The 24,863-nt window shown below is 45.2% G+C and overlaps 1 protein-coding gene across 3 annotated transcripts in view; it reads left to right on the top strand.

Annotated features, from left to right (window-relative positions):
• Positions 1-24,863, top strand: part of CENPU (centromere protein U) — a 42,670-nt gene that overhangs the window by 4,558 nt on the left and 13,249 nt on the right. For all 3 annotated transcript variants that reach the window (XM_088446959.1, XM_088446956.1, XM_088446957.1), the window contains exons 4-10: positions 3,496-3,640; positions 9,837-9,972; positions 10,524-10,620; positions 16,213-16,270; positions 17,871-17,991; positions 19,201-19,279; positions 22,738-22,785. In XM_088446959.1, the coding sequence (XP_088303085.1) occupies positions 3,496-3,640; positions 9,837-9,972; positions 10,524-10,620; positions 16,213-16,270; positions 17,871-17,991; positions 19,201-19,279; positions 22,738-22,785 (684 nt within the window). The remainder of the gene's footprint in view (positions 1-3,495; positions 3,641-9,836; positions 9,973-10,523; positions 10,621-16,212; positions 16,271-17,870; positions 17,992-19,200; positions 19,280-22,737; positions 22,786-24,863) is intronic.

The raw sequence follows: 24,863 nt of genomic DNA, 5'->3' as shown, positions 1-24,863 counted from the left end.
ACAGGAGTAAGGGGATGTAAGATACTGCAGCTAGGCTCTGCTGCTCCCTATCACACACAGGAGTAAGGGGATGTAGGATACTGCAGCTAGGCTCTGCTGCTCCCTATCACACACAGGAGTAAGGGGATGTAAGATACTGCAGCTAGGCTCTGCTGCTCCCTATCACACACAGGAGTAAGGGGATGTAGGATACTGCAGCTAGGCTCTGCTGCTCCCTATCACACACAGGAGTAAGGGGATGTAAGATACTGCAGCTAGGCTGTGCTGCTCCCTATCACACACAGGAGTAAGGGGATGTAAGATACTGCAGCTAGGCTCTGCTGCTCCCTATCACACACAGGAGTAAGGGGATGTAGGATACTGCAGCTAGGCTCTGCTGCTCCCTATCACACACAGGAGTAAGGGGATGTAAGATACTGCAGCTAGGCTCTGCTGCTCCCTATCACACACAGGAGTAAGGGGATGTAGGATACTGCAGCTAGGCTCTGCTGCTCCCTATCACACACAGGAGTAAGGGGATGTAAGATACTGCAGCTAGGCTCTGCTGCTCCCTATCACACACAGGAGTGGAGGAGAGCGAGTGAGAGAGCTGCTAGTGCTGTAACCCCTGGAAGTAGCAGTCAACATCATCAACCCTAACTTCTACTATCGGTTGTCTTGCTTAATTGCATCAGACAACCAATGAGAAAATCAATAGGTTGGTATGAAAAACCACTGGGAATGTAAAGAAAGTATGCTGGTACAAGTACCTAAATCACTGTGAATACGGTATGAGATCATCTTAAAAGAGGATGATTGTACATTGGGTATATCAATGATATCATTCTAAAATCCTCACAAAGGTAATCGATGTTCAAACATCATTATGTGATGATTAGGATTTAGAGAAAGATATAGATAAGTGGGGATAACCAGTTTGCCCATAGGCTCTGCTGCTCAGTCTCATACAAGCTGCAGAGGAGAGGGAGTGAGAGATCTGCTAGTGATCCCACAAAACAAAAGTCATGCAGTGTCGTCATCAACCCCAATTTCTGCTGTTAGTTGTCTTGCCGTGCGGTATTGGACAACCAATGAGAGAATTATAAAGCTGGTATGGGAACCACTGGGCGGGTATAGAAATAGTACAATAGAGAAAACACTGTGTTGAAACATCCACAATAGTAACTTCAAATGAAACATAGGACCTGTGATCTCAGGTCTATTATGTGCAGTAAAGATATGCTATATCATAAATAATTCAGCCTGAGTACAGTTACACAGTGTATGACAAATCAATATTCAATAACTCGTACTCAGACTGCTGTATTAGTGTAGTACTACAGGGTTAATAGTAGTTGAGCAGGGTCACTTGGTATAATGAATATAAACAGTGCAGTTAGGGTCCAAAAGTAGCAGAGTCAAATAGCCGATGGCAATGGGAGGGTTAAATTACCCTTTCTAATATGAGCCACCTCTATGCAATCATAGCGACCAACTGCTGCACTTTCTCAAAAAGGCATAGGTATACATAAATGATCAAGCCTCCAGGCGAAACGTATGTCGGAACAGATACAGGATGCCCCTGACAGTGCGGGACACCCCTACACCAGGTCTTGTTATATGCACCATTTATGTATACCTATGCCTTTTTGAGAAAGTGCCGGCGCAGCTGATCTCTATACATAGATCAACTACAAAGTCCATGATCACTTGCTGCTCCGGACCCATGTATCTAACAAATCTGACGTCACATCCGGAGTTGCCAGAGTATTCTAATGTTCGCGGCACCGCCTCCTCTGTGACCTCGTCACGTCCGGTATAGCCGCCAGCACATGCATGGTTATTCACGATGTTGCTATGGCCATCGCGACCATCATCATGGACGCTCGCATAAGCTGTGGGTGGTAACCCACAGCTATGCGAGCGTCCAAGAGGCCGCTACAAAAAAAGAAAAAAAACGCCCTGATTCAGAGCGGGTGCTCGTTCAGAGCGTCCGGCTCTGAATCAGGCCCTGTGTCATTAAAAGTGCATAGGAGAGACCTAGCCAAACAATTGGATAAGGGGGTCATTCAGACCCGCTCGCGAGCGCAGGACGCTTGCAAGCGGGTCGATGTTGCCCCACTGCGCATGCGCACGATGGAGGGAGCTCCGTCGTGCACATGCGTGAGACCCGGACAGCGACGGGCTCTCCGTCGCTCCGGGTCTCGCACCAAAGGGGGCGTGCTGTCGATGTTGATTGACAGCACGCCCCCTTTGGTGGGCGTGGCTGCCAGACGGAGGCGTTCCCATGGGAACGCCTACCGTCTGAAGCCGGCCCCACTGACATCACTAGTGATGTCAGTGAGAGTGATTTTGGCTCTGATAGAGCCAAAATCACTCCAGGGCTTGCGGCAGCAAGACCCTACCGCAAGGTATCCGTCGCAAGCCCGATGGTCAAGACCATCGCGACCATCATCATGGACGCTCGCTATAGCTGTGAGTGGTCACCCACAGCTATGCGAGCGTCCAGGAGGACGCTCCATTTTCATGGAGGAGGGCCATGATTCAGAGCGAGCGCTCTGGTCAGCGTTCGGCTCTGAATCAGGCCCTAAGTCTGAAATGAAAATCCTATTTGAATTGGACACTTTAAGTCCAGGAGGCCGTCACCTTGATTTTGAGGTGAAGTGGTTTCTGTAAGAGCATTTGCATGTTTGCACATTTCTGCACTGCTTCTCGGCGTACTGTAACACTTTTGCACTTGACATAATTCCACTTTATGTGCCCTGTTTTTATTATACCATTCCCTACATTCATTCACCTCTGATATGTAGAAGTATTATCAATATTTTAGAATATTGTATTGCAAGATAAAATTAGTTTATTACAGTGGGAGATGATAAATTGAAGCAAAGTGTTGTATCTGGTGCCATGCGGTGACTCAGACATGAAATACTATTTACCATTTCAAATACGGTACACCTGTAAGGTATAATATTATACTCCTATAGTCTTGCCAGTGACACATATTGACATAAGCATGTTATATTTTTTTGTTGTGGTTTTGTGGGAATCCCCTAAAATGATTAATGATGTTGCTGAACCAGCAGTTATATTGACCGGTGTGTGCCGATCGCTAATCTTATAGCTGGGTTTAATGTGTTATTAGCAGTGAGTAGTTGGCAGTGCTATTACTGCCAGCTAATGCGTGTTATGCGGATCAAACTCAGGGGTATAATAACCTCCTAATCCCACAACAGGAGTTCTCTACATTGATTGTATTATGGTTGAAATTATCCTCCTCTTAACTGTTGATAACAGACCAGTTCCTAAATTCTGCAATCATATCAATTTAGCAATCTCTCAATATTCATAATGTCTGTATGTACGTCATCTGATCACTAGTATCGGACAGGCTGGCTGCTAGAACCTACCTGTTGCCGGTAAATATGGTTGCCTAAATATATTCTCCATTTATTACATTTAGGTTGATAACATTAACTGTATTCTTTAAATATATATGTTATCCTTTCTTTGTAGACCGATGCTAATAATGTTACGGAGACTGAGGGCAAGAAACAGAAGGCTCCAGTGCTGAAGAAAGTGGGCGCTCATGCTGACCTCTCTGCCATCTTACAGGAGCCGGGTGATGCTATGCAGGGGGAGGAAGAGGAGGAGTCTTTCAGTGAGTAGGCTACACACAGTCAGTGACTGTAATGGTGACATAACTATAGGATGTAAAGGCAATGCCTGAGTTTGCCTGAGAAGACCTGAGTACTCCTAATGGAAAGTGACACATCGCTGTAGTCTATGGGGATGACAATGTTATAGAATTGAGTGAAAACAAGGCACCAGCTAAACCTATTACAGAGAAAATAAGTTTGCATTGAGATGTGTGCAGTCACTTATTACTAGCATATAGCTCAGCCACCTGGCTCTGGCTGTGGTTTGTCCATCATTGTGCAAGGTACAATAAAAGGTGCATTGTAAAGGTGAGTGCTGCTGTCATCTTACTACAGCCATTCCCTTAAACCAGGGATGGAGAACCTCAGGCCCGGGGGCCATATAAGGCCCGTGAGATCATTTGGTTTGGCCCTCTGAGCTTTTTTCTGCTAGCCTCATCTGGTTAGAAAGATGCCTAGAATAGCACCCTGCAGCCAGAATCTATACAGCAGTGCCGCCTGGAGTGTCCTTAGGGTGCGTCAGACGGTCACACTGCTGCCCCTACAGCTCCACGGAGCATCCTAAGGATGCTTTGGGCATTGCTGTAATCACCTGCAATTGTGGCCCCGCCCCATGTGATGTCACATGGAGGGGGCGTGGCCTGTGCCGGGCCTGCAAATAATGTTATATATATCAAAATGGCCCTCAGCAGAAAAAAGGTTCCCCACCCCTGACTTAAACAGTGCTCAATAGTGTAATAACCGGCACATTTTCCATATACCAGTCCATCCAGCCAAGTCTTCTCTCATCCCTCCCTATGAAACAATAATGAGACCCTGCCACGTTATAAGGTACTTTGATCACTGGTGTGTGGTATAAATACCACCCCTGCCACTCATCCTGGGTTCTTCCTGTGTGGTGGGGGGCATTAATGCTGGGATGAATGAGTGGATGTGAGAGGAATGTCTCTTATATAGATAGTTTATATAGAGATGTGTCCTCATACATCTAGCCTCAATACGCCGCCCAGCGCAATTTGCCTGGCGTGACTGAGCCACCATGCTACTCTGTTAGTGTTGGGTGTAATTTTTTTGCTGAACATTATCTTTTTTTGCTGCAAAGCGACAGACTGTGCTGATTAATGTGATATGTGACTCTTGTATATCTGTGTGCACCTGAGTCTGTATATGAAGCACCAGCAGATTGTGCTGATTAATGTGATATGTGACTCTTGTATATCTGTGTGCACCTGAGTCTGTATATGAAGCACCAGCAGACTGTGCTGATTAATGTGATATGTGACTCTTGTATATCTGTGTGCACCTGAGTCTGTATATGAAGCACCAGCATACTGTGCTGATTAATGTGATATGTGACTCTTGTATATCTGTGTGCACCTGAGTCTGTATATGAAGCACCAGCAGACTGTGCTGATTAATGTGATATGTGACTCTTGTATATCTGTGTGCACCTGAGTCTGTATATAAAGCACCAGCAGACTGTGCTGATTAATGTGATATGTGACTCTTGTATATCTGTGTGCACCTGAGTCTGTATATAAAGCATCAGCAGATTGTGCTGATTAATGTGATATGTGACTCTTGTATATCTGTGTGCACCTGAGTCTGTATATGAAGCACCAGCAGACTGTGCTGATTAATGTGATATGTGACTCTTGTATATCTGTGTGCACCTGAGTCTGTATATAAAGCACCAGCAGATTGTGCTGATTAATGTGATATGTGACTCTTGTATATCTATGTGCACCCGAGTCTGTATATGAAGCACAGTGGAACTTGGAATGAATAAAGCTGGGGCCGCTACATTGTGGCACTTGGTATACAGATTTGCAGACTCGGGTGCACACAGATATACAAGTGTTGCATATCAGATTAATCAGCACAGTCTGCTGGTGAGTACTAGTCTCATCACATTGTGACTTAGACGCTTTTGCGGTGAAAAAATACACCCGGCACTAGCAGCCTCTCGCAGGACCTGGTACGCCAAGAGGGACTAAGTGTGACTGCAGCAAAGATGTATAAGGACACATCTGTACAGCTGCCTGGTGTGCATACATCTGTCACAGTAAATTTAAATATATATTTACATTGGGAGGTAGTCAGCATCCCGAAGGTAAGCATCTGGGGTTAGTGTTAGGCACTAAGGGGGAGGTTAGGTTTAGGGTGGGGGTTAGGCCTAGGCACTAGGGGGGGAGGTTAGGTTCAGGCACCAAGGAGGGTAGGGTTAGGGCAGCAGTTCTCAAACTGTGGGTCGTGACCCCAAAGTGGGTCGCGGCTATCCCAGCTTGGGGTCGCGACTCACATGGGGTGAGGTTGATGACCTCTCTGAGGAGAGTGAAACCAGTTGAACTGTCTGTTATTTCAGACTCCTCGGATCACTGGCTGAGAGATCCGAGGAGTCATCAGGCAGCCCCGTCCCACCCCAGTGCTCAGCTTCTCTTGTCCTCCTGCCCAGCAGCAAAAACTGACACACAGGCAGCAAGCCTCAGCAGCAGACAGACTCAGAGGAGCCAGCTGCCAGACTCTCTCTGCAGTCTGTGCAGATGTTAAGTAAGTGCAGCCTGGGGGACCGCTGCTGCCAGGGTGGGAGGACACAGAATGTGTGTTGATTGCTGTTTAGGGAGAAGAAACTTAAGCAGGAGGAGGAATGAGGGGACTGGGGAGCACACAGTGTGGGAACTGGAGGGGGGGGGGAACAGAAAAAAACAAATTTATTAAAAACCCATTGCCTCCCCCCTGTCATCCACTGCCTCCCCCTTGAAACGCACTGCACTCTCTGTCTTTCTCATCTACTACCTCCCCCTGTCACCCACTGGTTCTCCCTGTTACCCACTGTGTCCTATGTCACCCTTAGCCTCCCACTACATCCCCAGTCACTCACTGTCTTCCCTGCCACCCTTTGCTGCTCCTTGCCACCCACTGCTGCCTCCTCTCACCCACTGCCATCCTCTGCTTCTCCCTGCCACCCACTGCATCTCCATCACCCTCTGCCTCCCCCTGTCACTCACTGCTTCTCCCTATTACTCACTGCCTCCTATGTCACCTATTGCCTCCCCAGTCACTCTCTGCCTTTCCATGCCATGATCTGCCTCCCCCCTATCACCCTGTCTCTACCTGTCATCAAGTCACCCCTTGCCACCCTCTGTCTTTCCCTGTCACCCTCTGCCTCCCCATGTGAGCCACTCGTTCTCCCTGTTACCCACTGCCTCCTATGTGACCCTTTGCCTCCCCAGTCACCCACTGTCTTTCCTGACACCCTATGCTGCTCCTTGCCACCCACTGCTTCTCTCTTTCACCCACTTCCCCCCCCTGTCACCCACTGCTTCTTGCTGCCACCCACTGCCTCCCCCTCACCCAATGCCATCCTTTGCTTCTCCCTGCCACCCACTGCCTCTCCGTCACCCGACACCCTCTGCCTACCCCCTGTCACCCACTGCTTCTCCCTATTACCCACTGTGTCCTATGTCACCCTTAGCCTCCCACTACATCCCAAGTCACTCACTGTCTTCTCTGCCACCCTTTGCTGCTCCAATCACCCCATGCCACCCTCTGTCTTTCCCTGTCACACTCTGCCTCCCCATGTGAGCCATTCGTTCTCCCTGTTACCCACTGCCTCCTATGTCACCCTTTGCCTCCCCAGTCACCCACTGTCTTTCCTGACACCCTATGCTGCTCCTTGCCACCCACTGCTTCCCCCCCAGTCACCCTCTGCCTTTTCATGCCACCCTCTGCCACCATCACCCACTGTTTCTCGGTGTCACCCACAGCTTCTTCCTGTTATCCACTGCCTCCTACGTCACCCTTTGCCTCCCCAGTCACTCTCTGCCTCACCTTGCAGGGACAGGGACTTTGAAAGGAGCTCGTCCCTGCAATGTCTAAATGAAATGATCGCATTAGCGCAGTGGTGTAAGTTCATACCAGATGCCAGGAGGCAAGTTATTATTTTTGTGCCAGCCTAAAACAAAATGGAAAATAAATGTGGTGCATATCTATCTATGACTTATGCACAAAAACACTAATATAGAATAGCCTTAAGTGGAGTGACTATATTGTGGGCAATAGAGGAGGCGCCTCCATTATCGCCCATAGTTCTGCCCCTGCATTAGCAGATACCTCAATTCAGTTTCCATAGTCTACTGCGTCTCCATAGTGCTACTGTGCATGAGCGGTCTGCTGACAACGCAAGTGTGGCAGTCATTCTGCAGTAACTTGCTGGGGTCCTGTAATAATTTTTATTGTTAGATGGGGTCCCAGAGCAAAAAAGTTTGAGAACCCCTGGGTTAGGGGATTGAACTAGCATTCGGGTGCTTACCTGATGGTGTCTGGATTCTGACTGTGGGGATGCCGCTGTCTGTATTCTGACCGGCAGTATTCTGACCGCCGGGATCCCATACCCAATCCATTTACATTATGTGCTCTGAAATAAATGCAGATCTTCAAGATTTGGCCTCGTCTATACAACTGCACCATTTCTTTCCATTCGCATGTGAAAGTCATCCTCCACCTACGCGCCTTTGACTCCTCTTCAGAACCCTTATCCTACGTGCAAACGCCCAGTAACACCCACTCATTCGCATGTGGAGTTATTTACAACTATGAATTGCTGAAAGTTGTGCACTCTCGGCTGCAGAGCTTGCGCAGTGTGGAGAACGGCAGTATCTGTTCACAGCTCACAGCAACTCTGAATCAGGCCCTGCATCCCCTAACCTTGTGTACCCTGCAGGGATGGTGCAGATCCACACTTGTTTACCACTAGTAGGATTAGGCCCTGTGCAGCCTGAATCTAGCAGCTCGTTAATGGTAATAGATTCAGTAACATTGTTGGCCAAGTTAACAAAAAAAACTGTCATTACTAATTTGTTAGCGATTTCACAAATGAAGTCGACTACTTAATGTATTTGGATACAGTAGCTAAAGTCCATATTTAAAGAAGGATCCTACGGCATATTCTATACATGTCATATTTTAATTACTAATCTTCTTAGCCCCATATTCACAAATATAACTTTAGCCACTTCTAGTTTTGTAAAAAAATTTGATTTGTTGGGTACAGGAGGTCGACAATCACTATGTGTACAGTGAGTATGCCTGCAGCACCTCGCTATGTGTACAGTGAGTATGCCTGCAGTACCTCGCTATGTGTACAGTGAGTATGCCTGCAGTACCTCGCTATGTGTACAGTGAGTATGTCTGCAGTACCTCGCTATGTGTACAGTGAGTATGCCTGCAGTACCTCGCTGTGTGTACAGGGAGTATGCCTGCAGTACCTCGCTATGTGTACAGTGAGTATGCCTGCAGTACCTCGCTATGTGTACAGTGAGTATGCCTGCAGTACCTCGCTATGTGTACAGTGAGTATGCCTGCAGTACCTCGCTGTGTGTACAGGGAGTATGCCTGCAGTACCTCGCTGTGTGTACAGGGAGTATGCCTGCAGTACCTCGCTGTGTGTACAGGGAGTATGCCTGCAGTACCTCGCTGTGTGTACAGGGAGTATGCCTGCAGTACCTCGCTGTGTGTACAGGGAGTATGCCTGCAGTACCTCGCTGTGTGTACAGGGAGTATGCCTGCAGTACCTCGCTGTGTGTACAGGGAGTATGCCTGCAGTACCTCGCAATGCCAGCGCTGGGATCCCAGCATGGGTGTAAGGCTACTTAGAGCATTAGACCCGTGCCGGTGTTATAGCTTTAATCATGCCGGTAAGTTTACAGTTTACTGCTCTTTAGATCCATGACTGTCACATTACGTGGAGTGGATGTAGTACATGGAATGATGCTGATCTGTACAGATTACATTATGGCAAATGTGACTTCTTTTTAGCCAGACATTGATAATACAAAAAAAACAGGTTTTGTATTAGAGTAATGTGTCACTTGTCCCTGTGCCGTCTTTATCCCGCTCACAACTGATCCGTCCCTTTTATTTTTATTTTGAGACGTGCAGCAGCCTCCTCCTTTATCATTAGCAAAATGCTAGAAGCACATCTCCAGACAGCGGATGGCTAAGGCTGGCCACATGCCGCCGTACGGGGCTATACCTCCTTATATTTCTATACAGGATTAACTTGTATTGGGTCAGTGGTACTGACTGACACCTCATATGCTTACAGGACACTGGTGGATGCATTATATTTCTGATTTCCTCTATTAAATTTACAAATGTATGGTAATTTTATGTTTTTACCCCCCCCCCCCCTCTTAGATCCACCATTTCATAGTACAGCTGTATTTGCTGATGAGGATGAGCCCCTTTCCCCCGACAACGAGCCCCTGGCTCCTAAGCAGGTGTCCGCAAGACAGATCTCTCCAGTTACACAACCTGTACTCCAAAATAAAAGGTAAGATCACCTTGTATGAGGGTGAAAAGGCGACAGTGGTTAGCACACAAGAATAATGGTGATTGAAAGCTTGCTCAGTCAGTCTCGCGAATTCTCTAGATAAAAGGACATAAAAGGACATTAAAGAGATTTGCACAAATAATATTTCCCTCCCACCATTTCTGTACTTTTGGGGTTGTCTCCTGAGCCCCAGCTGGCTGCAGTGCAGCCCTGTCCCACAGCATTGTGTTGCCTCTGTTTCTGAGTCCCAGCATGAATGGTTACTGTTCTGGGGATTTTACATCTGTATTCTATAAAGAGAAATTAATAGCATTGGAAACGTTAGACCACTGATACATCCTGTGCATTTTGTGCAGGAGAAGTCACAATAGTGTCTGATTACTATTTTTTAAAGATATTTCTGCCAACTAAAATGAAGCGGGTTGTTTTGGTGAGACATTCATCATTAAGGCAAGAAAAACAAAGAGAGATGTAATCATCAGGCTGTTGTCTCCTCTGTATTGATCTGTAAATATTTGATACTGTTTAAACATTTTATTTTCATGTTTCAGTATAAGACAGAACAAAGCTGCATCGAAAAGCCAAAGTGTGACCACTCCTAAGCGCAGTGCGCCGAGGCCTGGTGCTGTAACAGACAAGTCACAGAGGGTGTGTAACGTCTTATTAACATTTCTAGTGTTCACTCTAGGCAGGACAGGGCAGTTATCTAAAAAGGGCACTTCTGCGTGCGCCATAGGTGCGTGGGCAATCATAAAGGGGGCGTGACCTTGAGACGCATCCCCTTTGCATCACTGTAGGGGGCGTGCCAATCACTCAGAGATGCTGGGTTGCCCCTTAGCTCTCCCTGCTGTGTGAATAGATGCCGAAACACATCCCAACCCCCCCAAAGGACACTGCGGCCTGCAGTTAGGGACGGCTGTTTCCGCAGCACGCCACCACAAGGGCAGGTCGCTCCGCCCCTCTAAAACAGCCTAGCGGGAACACTACATTTCTATTGTGTGTTTTTGTTTGTTCACTTGATGTATGTGCACTTTTATGAAGACATTGGGGTTGATTCAGAAATTTACGTAATGCCGATGTATGTACACAGATTGAGCGTTTTTTTTAGCCATTGCACATGTGTGAAAGCCGCACTGCGTATGCGCAGCATTCGTTTGCGATTACGCTTAGAGGATTCACTCGCAAAGTGAGTGACAGGAAGTCAGCATTTGGTGGCGGTAACGGGGGTGGCTAGGGAAACACAGGCATGTCGGGACCATTTAAATGCTGTTTCATGGACGTGCATAAATTACCATTGCAATCTCCTTCGCAGCATGAGAGCTCTCAGCATGTCACGAGAGACGCAGTGTTTGAGACAGGTCAGACTTTACTCAGAAGCTGCGTGGTCGCCCGATCTGCGCTACTACCGATGTTTACGCTGATGCACGTCTTCAGACGAATGAGAAGTCAGTAGTGAGCGTCCTTATGCTTTGGAAGACATTAGCATATTTTCGCTGATGTAATCTGTAAAAGATCGTAGCTGCGATTGCATTAGGATAAATCTCGGAATCTGGCACATTGTACACAAGAAGAAGTTACTATGCTGGACAATGCAGTTTCTACCATGACAAGACTACTGGGCATAAGCACATACACCTTTTTTTTTTTCTTACATTTTAATAACTGTCATCTTTATTCAAGGCCGCATCTGGCCATACACTTTTGTCTAATTGAACAACTTGTCTGACCATCTAAACATTCATAAAGGGTCCTCTCTACAACACCCTCAGAGCAGCCAACTGATCACATCTTCTATCCAACCAAATTATTATCCGATGTCACACAAGTAGACAGACACTGTGTGCCTACTTCTGCATGTTCAATAAAGAAGAAAATTAAATATTATAATAAAAGGGTGAGGGTCCCCCCAATTTGTACCAGCACTGGTGCATTCAGCCTACTGCTAGTTACCAAAAAAATCTAGGGAAAAACTGACATTGGGTCCCCCCTGATTTCAGGGTAACCAGCACTGGGCTTTTCTAGTCCGGTCTAGTCAAACCGTAGGGGGGCTACCCGCAATATGTTGGTCCCCCACATCCATGGTTCCAGCCTTCCCCAGCCACTTTTTTTTGGGTAGCCAGTGCTAATTAAAAAGTGGGTGCAGCCCCCTGTACATTCTTCATTTTTTCTTTTTTTTCTTTAATCATTTATTTTTATATGCGGAGTAGGCGAACTGTTCTTTTGAGAGTAAAGTTTTCAACTCTATCCCACACTGGAGTGGTAAATTAGCTTGTTGGTTTGGAAAAATCAAATATGTTTTATTTACCCAACATGTTGAAATTCCAGTTTGTAGACATTTTTAAACATTTATCATTTGCTACCACACATTACACGATTATCGTTCCAACCATCCCACTTGTGTGGCCAGCTTCAGTGACCAAGTTTATCTGTTTGGTTTTAGATATGATTAGAAAAGATATATATATATGTATATACACATACATACATACACATATATATACATACAGCATGGGCTTGGTACTCTTCCTCTTATCAGTAAGCTGGGTGCCCTCTGCAAAAGCAAACACATGTACTGTACACAAAGTGACAGCGGCACTCGAAAAAAAACCACTTTTAAGTTTGGTTATGGAAACCTCTGTAGTTTACTTTAACGTTTCAATCATAGGATTTTCATCAGGATGGTATGGTAGGATGATTAGATAGGGTCTTTTTTCTGGTTGTATATATTGTATATATTAATCTACCGTATATACTCGAGTATAAGTCGACCCGAATATAAGCCGAGGTACCTAATTTTACCACGAAAAACTGGGAAAACTTATTGACTCGAGTATAAGCCTAGGGTGGGAAATGCAGCAGCTACTGGTAGTAATCCCCCCCTGGTACTGTCCCCAGTAGTAATATCCCCCCCTGGTAGTGCCCCCAGTAGTAATATCCCCCCCTGGTAGTGCCCCCAGTAGTAATATCCCCCCCTGGTAGTGCCCCCAGTAGTAATACCCCCCCTGGTAGTGCCCCCAGTAGCAATATCCCCCCCTGGTAGTGCCCCCAGTATTAATCCCCCCCCTGGTAGTGCCCCCAGTAGCAATATCCCCCCCCTGGTAGTGCCCCCAGTAGCAATATCCCCCCCCTGGTAGTGCCCCCAGTAGCAATATCCCCCCCCTGGTAGTGCCCCCAGTAGCAATATCCCCCCCCTGGTAGTGCCCCCAGTAGCAATATCCCCCCCCTGGTAGTGCCCCCAGTATTAATCCCCCCTGGTAGTTCCCCCAGTAGCAACATCCCCCCCTGGTAGTGCTCCCAGTATTAATCCCCCCCCCCCCCCCCCCCGGTAGTGCCCCCAGTAGCAATATCCCCCCCTGGTAGTGCCCCCAGTATTAACCCCCCCTGGTAGTGCCCCCAGTAGCAACATCCTCCCTGGTAGTGCCCCCAGTATTCCCCCCCTCCCTGGTAGTGCCCCCAGTAGCAACATCCCCCCCCTGGTAGTTCCCCCATTATTAATCCCCCCCCTCTGGTAGTGCCCACAGTAGCGATACCCCCCCCCCCCTGGTAGTACCCCCCGGTAGTACCCCCCCAGTAGAAAGAAATGTAAAAAAAACAAACACTTACCTGTAACCCCGCTCCTGGTCCCGACGCTGCTACAGGCTCCTCCGCCGCTTTGCATAATGGGAGAGACGTCGTCATGACGACGTCTCTCCCATTACCCACTGCGGGAGCCGGAAGATGACTCCCGCAGTGGGAGCAGCAGTAGCCGCTGAGAGTCTGACAGACTCTCAGCGGCTGCTGATTATACAAACACATAGCTGCCGGCTCCGGCGGCTGTGTGTTTGGCAGTGTGTAGTGCTGACCGAACTCCGTCCGGTCAGCGCTACACACGCGGTGCAGCTGTGTCACAGTGACACAGTCTGCACCGCGGCCCGCATGGTACGCTACTCAGCAGCGTACCATGCGGGCATGACTCGAGTATAAGCCGAGGGGGTGCTTTTTCAGCACAAAAAATGTGTTGAAAAACACGGCTTATACTCGAGTATTTACGGTAATTTTGTAACACTTTTATTGGTCTTTATTTCCCATTTTAATATTTCACCATATTAACCACTTGCCTGGCATGGATGTAAGCTTCCGGTCCCTCTGCTTGCCAGCACCCTCTCCCCCTCTGTCTGCTGTGCTGCCGATCACTGCTGATCAGTCAGCAAAGCAGGACCCCCTACCCAGCGCCTGCAGAACTGAGCACCCGCTGGGGAAAAGTAAGTAAACTTCCCCCTCACTCCCCTTACGTACCTGGTGCCTGGATCCGGTCTCAAATTGAACGCCGCGATGATCACAATGTTTCCGATGTTCCGGTATTTGAAAACCCGATTTAAAAAAAAAAAAAAAAAACTTAAAAAAAATTATTTTTTTTTATGAAACCATTTTAAATAAGTTAAAATGGATGTTCCTCACCTAATTCACTAAAAAAAACAAAACAGACAATTTTGGAGCGGTTTTTAGAAAAAAGAATCGTCAGTTAAGTGGTTAAGCTATTACTCAGATAACTCAATTTAATGCATATCAATAAAGGCTACAAAGTGGTATATATATTTTCTATTTTCAGCTGCCCACCTTCTATCGTATTTCTTCTTGTGCTAGACAACAATTCAACTTCCTCAAAATTTCAATAAGGAAAAAAAAAATTTTTTGTTTTTTGTAGCCAGTCTTTATTGTATTTGGAAGTGTATGCACACTAAATAATGATATCTTACTGAAAATTCAAAGGCTTCAGGAAAATGTATCATTTTTGACTGAACTAAATAATCAAGGGTTTAATAACATTTATCATTTGCTACCATGCATTACACGATTATCATTCCAACCATCCCACTTGTGTGGCCAGCTTCAGTGACCAAGTTTATCTGTTTGGTTTCAGATATGATTAGAAAAGGTGTGTATGTATATATATATATATATATATATATATATATATATATATATATATGTATGTATGTGTGTAAAAAATATCATACAAACTAGATGGGAATGACCGTGAAGCGGTGGCTTCCCTATGTTCAAAGGAGTTGCAGTTTGAAAAGCATTTGAATGCCGAGTTTGTATGATATATTTTTTATGTAGATGGTGTGGTCACATACCAAGGGCACCCCAGGTGGTCGAGTGCCCTGGATTGAGCCTGTCGTTTATATATGTATGTATATATATATATGTATAGGTTATACATTTTTGTTCCTCAATTCTGTTCTAGCTGAGATTAATACTATTACTAATATATATTTACATTTAAAATATATTTATATTTTTACCAAATACATCTTACAGATTTTTACATTTGCTTTTAGAACACACACTTTGTCTGCATGAAACCTAAAACTCGAATCGCCTACCATAAAGTTCTTATACCATGACCAGCATGAGACGTCTCACATATGGTTTGTTGCTGACTGCAAACTATTGTTGTTATCATTGGGAAGTCTGCTGTGTGTGGGGAAATATCACCCTCCACAATCCTGTTTTATCAGTAATATTTTCAGATCTGATAAGTACCTGAACCTTAGTAGTATTTTATAAGTAGCTCTATTATAAGACACCTGGGACCTGATTTCATATTCTTCTGTACGGCCTGGGCAGCCTGCTTACTAGTTTATGCTAATGTGAGAATCCACCATAATCAGTGTGACTGCATGTGCAAGCCGATCCTGCCCACCTTTCTGCAGCCGTTATCATTACTATGCTGGGTGCAAAAGATCCGGCTGAAAGAGAAGTCCCATCTCCGTCTGCCAGCTACGATCGGGCAAGGAAGTCTGCTTACACGCCCACCACACTCCAGTGACACTCCCATGACACAGAAGAGTACTGTGCAATGGCCTGGTTGCTGCCTAGTTATCTCCCATTTCACGGAAAGTGCGTCCCGTCACCAAAGAGATCAATTCGTACCCACTAAGTAGCTCCGTCCATCTGTGGATGCCTTATCCGACACACGTGCAGATGCCGATTTCTATCTTTGGCACATGCACAGTATGCTGAAAGCTGAGATCCTTGCACATTGCTACTTGCGTACTAGATAGAATCCGCCCCTTGTGTTTTAGGAACTAATGTTAAACACCTTTTGAAAACTAAGGAAATTTGGTGGCAATTCTAAAATTTGAGGAGTTTCAGGTGTCTTATAGGGTTCTGCTCTACCTATTATTCATCATGTATCTGACTATATCCCTATGTCTAAGTATAGACCATAATGACTATTATTATGTCCAGCAGGAGTCTGCCAAGAAGGCAAAACCTCATGGAAGAATCCTGAATACTTCAAGCAAAACAGGTAAATCTTCTATATCATATAAATCCACTTGTAGATAGAAACACATTGGATCTCACATATGGTAATATGTCCTTTGAAGCGATAAGTGAAATACCTACTGTCAGACTTCTACTATATCTATAAGTAAAATAGTCTTCCTCACTCCCCAAATCTTCTTCATGGACTTGTGTAATTACAAACCACAAGAGGGGATCCCGGGGAAGTCTGGTCAATAGACACAACTTGTATTGTAGAACATGTAAGAGCCGTGCAGTGCTGTTGGCATTGTATAATCTGCCACACATACACCAGGCATAGCAGGAGTGTATGCATCAACATTTACCTCTATGCTCCCCTGCTGGTGTCATCTCCCATTCTCCCAACTAGCCTCAAACATGTATACTGCCTATATATGTTATGACACATGGAGTGAGTATTATGCAGAAAGTGAGGCCACTCCTGAGCAGTCCCTGCATGTGTATGCGGTATGTGCTGCGGGAATATACAATGCTCTGCTGTGCTGCATGCCTGTCTTGCTGCTCTGTGGTTTTGGGCAAAGTGGCCTCCTTGCAGTCCATCTCTTGTAGTGGGTATATGTGGTATGTAACTGTATCCCCATAACTGAATATTTTGTGTTCACTGTTCCTGGTGATGTTTGGAGGAAAGTATTTATTGGCAAGTACAAAATAGTAATATCAAAGTCAAACGGGGGACATGGACCTCTCTGCCCCGGGATTTTGGTCCCCTATAGTATTTATTGAGCTTATTTCTTGTTAAACGTAGTTATTTTTTTTCAACTGATTAAGTATTTTCTCTGAGGCCAAATGGAGTACAGAGACTGACAATGGGGTAAAGCAGACTGTAGTAGAGGGTAGAAGGAATAAAGTTAAAAAGGGCAGCTCCCTAGCCCTACTCATCCCCTTCACTGGCCGTGAACAGACTTTTCACATAGCACTTACGAATAGGAGAGGTACAAAGTGAAAGGAGACCAACTAATAATGTTTTTTATACAATTATACATACTATGGGCCGTATTCAATTGCAGGCGAAAAGCCGTTCTTGGCGAAAAGTTTTCACCGATGACGTCATTTCCCCTGTCGGAAACTTTCTGCCCAATTCAATTGCAATGACTTTTCGCCTAAGTGGAAAGTCAATGCATTCAGATAGGCGGAAAAGATTTGCCTCTGAATGGAGGCGGAAAAAAGTGCAGTTTTGCGGTGCAAAGTTGCGGGAACCCCTGCGCAGTGTTAGGACAGTCCCCCAAAGGTAAACTGCGTCAAAACAAGTGAAAAACAAACAAACATTAGAACACCCCAAAAAAGTACTTTCGTTTTGGGGACGAAAAAGTGCAATGTTGGGGGACAAACATAAAAACTAGTGAAATAGACTCCAGGGGGTCCCCAAGTATGCCCAGGGTGTTTTTTGTCTTTGCAGGTGTTTGCGGCAGGTGGATTTTCCATGATTTCCGCAATACTTTTCCAGAAGGAAAACTAGCGATGACTGCGAAATCTCCGGCATGCGAAAAGTCCAGGACTTTTCGCCGGCAATTGAGTACGGGCCTATATCTGCAATAACTTGCCTTCCACTTGATGTACAGTAAGATACTGGTGTTTACATTTAGACAAGAAGAAAGACGTTCCTGGGGAGGTTTTCTATCCAGAATATGAGCTTAAGTCTGTCAGAGACCTGACTGAACTAGATGTTGTACTCTTTGAGTCTAAGAAACTGATTGATGTCTACAGGTATGTTTTACATTTATATTACTGCAAAGCCATATAACCATAGTCATTTTTGGGCAGCTTGTCTCACTTTATCTTTAATGACTCCCTTAGTGAGTATTCCATAACTGAAAGTTGTCTTATTCATATGTTATACTTCTACTAATATCAGGCCGAGCTCTGCTCCACCTACAAACACCTTTTACAGCACAGTGGGAGGACGGAAGCAGTGGGGGAATTTGTCGTTACTAGCTACCGTGTTGGGTGCACACTGTTGACACTATGCCAGGTACATACTAGACGATGTCCAGTGTGTTCCGACCTCGATAGCAACGGGACTCGGTGGGGAGCCGGCATACACATTTACTGATGCCAACAACGAACGGTTGATTTCGGTATATTTGTTTAAAATGTAGTCTGTCGTCTAGTATGTACACGTTTAAAATGTCATCTAGTATGTACCTGGCTTAACACTATAGATGCAAGACAAAACTACTGTACTGTACTGTCCAATGAGATTTATCCTCTGGCATGGGGGATTCTGTGTGTTGGTTTTTGTGGGGGGAGCTGATACTGCAGAGTATTTGGACTGACTAGATTAGGATTTAATCCTCTTTCTTTGTTAGCTCGCCTATCATGTCTGTATTGTAACTCTGCTGTTGGGCAGTGGAGACTTTTGGCATACATATTTCCCATCAGTGCTCCCTATAAAGCGCACAATGGATGATTCTAAGGTTTTTTTTTATATATAAATGTGAAAGCTCCCTTATCACGTAGGGGCCCTCCCTCCATACCAGATCGCGTGACTCCTCCGTTTCTCTCATAGCTGAAACCTTGAGGGTCTGAGCTGAAGAAACAAAAAATGAAGCCAGACGCTATTGAGTTAACTTACTCTGCTCTCCTGCAGCTGTGTGAGTCATTATATATACTCTGCCCCCAGCGCTGTTCCTATTGTGTATAGGGTCTGAGCTGAAGGACCAATCATAAACCACAATCAAGTTATGCCTTCCTGCTCTCTCACTTCCGTCCACAGATATTTAATGTTGGTTAACAAAAGTGGATTGTATTAATGTAATACGGAATTGGTAGGGCCCCTGGAAAGAAGACTGTACATAGCAGCCCACAGGACACCAGCTGGGGAAAGCGGCCACCATAGCAATATATATCCTCAGGTGGGAATGCAGCATTAAAGCACAATTGGTAAACAAACTAATTAACTGTTTCTTTTTCTAGGGAAACTGTTGATACAGGTATCTGCTCGAGAGCAATTGATTCCTTTTTTCACAGTTTTAAGGAGCAATTAATTGTATCCGTAAGTATAGCTGAGAACTTCTGATAAACTGTATTACATCAACGCAATATAGCTTTTAAGCATTATATATTTCAACACATGATAACAAAGATTGTAGCCACTCATGTCTTCCATTTTGGATCAGGCTGTCTTGAAGGCTCGCTTGGGTTACCTACCCAAGGTTGTATCTCTATTCCACATTAACCAGGACAATGTGGTACCAGCTTTCTGGGTTCTTCGTCTGAGAAGGCCTCTCCGGATTTACATAGATGGGAACAGAGATTTTGGCAGATTTGATTCTCTGTTTGTCCTGTTTGATTTCACAAGCGGTACTGCCAGCTTCTAAACAGACCTTAGCCAGATGACTCTGCTTGATTATTCGCCTAACCTACTCTGCGGCAGATATTTTGCCCCTGCTGTAGTAATTGCTCATTCCGCTAAGTCAGTGGCAGCCTCATGGGCAGCTCAACTTGATGCAGCTCAAATTAATGCAGTCAGGCGTTATTGTTCCAGTGGGCTTTTGTTCAAAAACCGGATCTATCTAATCTACCTTTTTGGCCTATTCTGAACTTAAAGTCTCGAGTAAATTTACTAAAGTGAGAGTTTTTAGAAGTGAGTTTAAAAAGTTATGTTGCCCATAGCAACCAATCAGATTCTACTTAACATTTAACTAGCACCTTCTAGAAGATAATAGCTAGAATCTGATTGGTTGCTATGGACAACATCACTTTTAAAACTCACTTCTAAATAAACTAACTTCCAAAAAAACTAACTTTAGTAAATTTACCCCTCTGAATCAATACATGTGAGTAGCAACATTCTGCATGAAGGGCCTGATTCAGAGCTGCATGTTCATGTAGATGAGCGATTTTTTTATTTTTTATTTATTTTCTTTGCAACTGTTTATGCACACAAATTTCTAGACAGTCCTACAGTGCATGCGTTACACAGTATATGCACAAAGATACAGTTGCGATTTGGACAGATGGTATCTGAAATGTAGTAGTAAAGTGATGGATGTTTTTGAGTGGTGACTGGGAGGTGGCTAGAAACTAATGCTCACTGAATGGACCACTTTTGCATGTTATGGGAGTGTCGCAGGCATGTCAATGCAAGTAGCTGCATACACAGGGTCAGACATAGGAGGCCATTATCAGACGGAGAAACTGCACATGCCATAGGGCTGGTGTACGTTTGGTTGGTGTGACCGATGGGGGCATATAAGGTGCACCAATTGGTATAACAGCGTGTACGGATGCTAAAAGTGGGTGTCTTAGACCTTGCACATTCGGTCGTATAGATCTACACAAGGGAAGGAGATTGTATCATCATTTGCATAAAGTTGCAACGATCAACCGCCAATAGATGCTGGTGCGTGCTCTTTCTTTCACTTATACACATCAAAGACACTTACTTGCATGTCCTAATATGGGAAGGACATCGCAGCTTACTCAGGTTTGCAGTTGGTGGAAAACCATTTCCAGGTCAGAGCGCTGCTTTTTGGTTCGGCCACGGCTCCACGGATCTTTACAAAGATCATGGCAGTGATGGCTGTCAAAAGGGGTTATTGTAATTCCATACCCAGACGACCTGCTGATCAATGCCAAGTGTGCTTCACTTTTGGCAATACAGACATTGGAGGCTTACAGATGGATGTGCAATTATCCCAAGTTTAATCTAGTCCTATATTCTTGGGCCTTCTGATTGACACCAGTTCCTTCTGGGTCCTCCTGCCGGAAGACAATATCTTGACCATAGGCAGACAGGTGTCAAAGATACTGGCTTGCAGACCGGTGTCAGTGCTTGCAATTGCTAAGGTGTCCTGTTTTGAGGCGGTACCATACACACGCTGTTATTCTCTGACATTTCATGCTCATTTGCTAGACAGGTGGTCCAGATCATATCCTCACCTGCAGACTCACTACTTCAGGTTGTCCCCTTACTTTGGTGGCTGGTCAAGAGTTAGCTATGTCAGAGGCGACTCCTGTATTTTAGAAATATGGACAATAATAACCACGGACACTAGTCTCTGGTTGTGGAGCGGTGACTTTGGATTTCAGGGAAGATTTATGTTGGTGGTGAGAAGAGAACCATGTTCATACTTCAGCATTAAATTTATCGCGTCTTTTGCAGGATGGAATGAACAAAGATTTAAAATGAGTTTGTTTTCGGCTCTGTCCATTCTCTAGACGTTTCTTCAAGGGTTATTGGATTTTCACCCCACCTGTGGTGCTTTGGGATCTTCATTTGGTGTTAGTGACATTACAAAAACCACCTTTTGAGCCTCTGGACTCTGTGGAGTTTAATTATCTCATGTGGAAGGTAGATTTCTTAGTGGTCATTTCTTCTGCAAGACCTGTGTCAGAGCTCTTTTATCCCGGTCTCCATATTTATTTATTTTTTTTCACCAAGATACAGTAGGATTGTTCTGAGGCCTATACCGTCTTTTCAATTAAAGTTGTTATCTTGTTTTCATTTAAATAGAAAATTGTTATTCCTGCTTTGTCCCAGGATTTGTCATCAGGTGACGGCAATGACTTGTCATTCCTGAATATTGTGCTTACCTTACGGGTCTATGTGGATGGCTTGGCTCCTTTGTGACAGTTGGATAGTCTTTTCTCTCTGTATGAGGCACACGAGAGGTTGGCCTGTGTCCAAGATGCCTGTAGTGCGACGAAAAACTGTGGCCATACATCAGTTGTATGTTTCAGAGCACATTCCTGTTCCGGAGTGTATTGTAGCTCATTTTACCAGACCAGTGAGCACCTCTTGGGTGATGCAGTGTGGTGCGTCAGTGGAGCAATAATGCAAGGCAGCCACCCAGTCATAAGTTCATACATTTACACATTTTAGAAATTCAGTGTTTTTGTAGAAAAGGGCGCCAGCTGCAGTGACTGAGCGTACCCTCCCATAGGAGCAGCTTTGACAGGTGCCCATGGTGAGCAGTGTCCCCCAGAGTAGATGACAGAGAAAATAGGATTTGTGGTACTCACCGTTAAATCTGTTTCTGCTAACCCATCTGGTAGACACTCCCTACTACATGTGTCTTCACTCTTTGAGTGTGTGGTAGTAGGCTTGGGTGTTTTGATTGCTGGGCTCTCTTTTGTGGCTTTAAAAAGTTTTATTGAGGTCCTGTTAGCTCGTGTAAGGCTTATGGGATGTAGAGGGGAGGGCTTAGCTGCAAACAAGTGTAGTTTGCTGTACTGACACCTCACATCACCCTATACACCCCGTGGTCAGCAGTGTCCCCCAGATGGATTAAAAGAAATAGATTTAACAGTGAGTACCAAAAATCCTATTTTTGTCTGTTTTGGGTGTGGTGTTGTGCTTTTTTATTTGTATTTTGTCTCTTTCTTTAATCCTGCCGTCCAAAGAATCATTTCTGGTGAATTTCAAGCAAATGTATTTCTATAAAATTGAAGGATGTTGTTCCTCAAGTTTTCACTCTTGTGAGATAATGATTTCTATATTTCCCATAGATAAAAGATGGACGCAAGCTGCAAGAGATGAAAAGAGAAAATGCAAAGGTAAATCGGGCTCTATTTGTGATGGGCAATGTTATATAATTATATTTGTCTCCATCCTCACTCCGTATTCCACGTAGCCACTGCTGCATAATTGTCAATATGTTTTCTTGCCGAGTATCAGAGCTGGTGTTTTCTTCCTCATTGTACCAACACTTGACTGCTCCTGGGAAAAGCTTTACTGCAGAAATGCATAGGACAGAGATACATTATCCTCTATGTATATATTTTTTTATCTGTCCTGAAAATTCACCAGGTTTGTGATTGTATGTGCCTGTATTTTGGCACATGTGGTTATCCAGTAGTTATGCCTAATGTCTTGTTCTGGGACATATACAGTAGCCCCTCTGCAGTGCAGCTTCTGGCCTAATGCGGATGGATGTCTTTCAGGTCCCCACACCGTACACTGAGGAAGTGATTTTCCCACTTATGTACGACAGCTGGGGACCTCATACTCCACCTAGAGCAGTATATAGATTGTGAGCGCCTTGTGCATGGACCACAGTGGTAATGTTCTCTCTTTTTGCTTAGTGAAAGTTGCTGTGTATGCAGTATGGTGCAAAATGAAGCTGTGCAGGAATACAGACAGCAGGTCTGATTGATGTCTTCTTTGCACAATCAGGGATAAGCACATTATGGGCCTGGTTCAGAGTTGTATGCTCATAGCATCGCTGCTGCTTCTTTGGATGCACTACTTCTATCACATTGTCCCCTCACCTCTCCAATTCCACTTTATAACCTGTGGAAGGGGATGTAGTTAAGTTATCGGCGGCCAGACTCCTGGCGTGGAAAGCCCGACTTGGTCGTCGAAATACCGACGCCTATCTTTATCCTGACTCCAAGATCTCGACAGCCGGCATCCCAAATGAAGGTAAGCGGGGACAGGTTAGCATTAGCCGCTGGGTTTAGGTTTAGGCACTGCCGGAGAGACTTAGGAGGGTTAGGGTACTTACCAGCCCCAGTCGGGATGTAGAGCTTTCGGTCTTCTGGCGTCTGTATTCATCATTAGCTTCCGGCATTATATACCGATTCCTGTGGAAGGCCCCAACCATGTTTTACATTTTAGTGTTTTAGTCTCTATTGGTGCCACTTGCCCTGTGGTCTTTAGCTAGGTTCATTACTGGTGGATGGTGCCCGTTCCCTGCACAGGAGGGGTGGGAGAGGCTATGTATTTTGAGCTAGGTTCATTACTGGTGGATGGTGCCTGTTCCCTGCACGGGAGGGGTGGGAGAGGCTATGTATTTTGAGCTAGGTTCATTACTGGTGGATGGTGCCCGTTCCCTGCACAGGAGAGGGGTGGGAGAGGCTATGTATTTTGAGCTAGGTTCATTACTGGTGGATGGTGCCTGTTCCCTGCACGGGAGGGGTGGGAGAGGCCATGTATTTTGAGCTAGGTTCATTACTGGAGGATGGTGCCTGTTCCCTGCACAGGAGGGGTGGGAGAGGCTATGTATTTTGAGCTAGGTTCATTACTGGTGGATGGTGCCTGTTCCCTGCACGGGAGGGGTGGGAGAGGCCATGTATCTTGAGCTAGGTTCATTACTGGAGGATGGTGCCTGTTCCCTGCACAGGAGGGGTGGGAGAGGCTATGTAAAAATTTAGACTGCCCCACTGCTGACAAAGCGCCAGTCACACATAAATATATGGGTCTGATGCTTTTTGAAGTCCATACGCTGCTTGTTTTAGAGGCCTCCGGTGTTTTGTCACTTGACCATCTCTTTTACGTGGTACATAGAGTGTACACATAGTACCTTTCGTGTGACCCCCATTGCTGCAACTGGAAAGGGTTAAGACTCCCTCCACCCTAATGTTTAACTTTCTCCCTCTTAAATTCAGTGCAGCTTGGTAATTATACGTTTACTTTACCTCTTATTGTTCGTTCAAAATGTGCCTGTTCCTCACTGGTATCTGCTTCAGAGATTGTTTATTTGGTTCGGAAAAAGAATACATATTGTTGAAGCATAGATGGTTTGTTCCTTTCCTGTCATTACGATGGCTGTAGTTATTGGCTCTTTTATGCTGTTCCTAAATGCCATATGCTTGCTGCATCGCCTGTTTGTACTGAATTTTCTGTACATTGT

This window comes from Taudactylus pleione, unplaced genomic scaffold (assembly GCF_031769625.1).
Source record: "Taudactylus pleione unplaced genomic scaffold, aTauple2 ptg000408l, whole genome shotgun sequence".
Taxonomy (NCBI): domain Eukaryota; kingdom Metazoa; phylum Chordata; class Amphibia; order Anura; family Myobatrachidae; genus Taudactylus; species Taudactylus pleione.
This window is presented reverse-complemented; position numbering and strand designations above follow the sequence as displayed.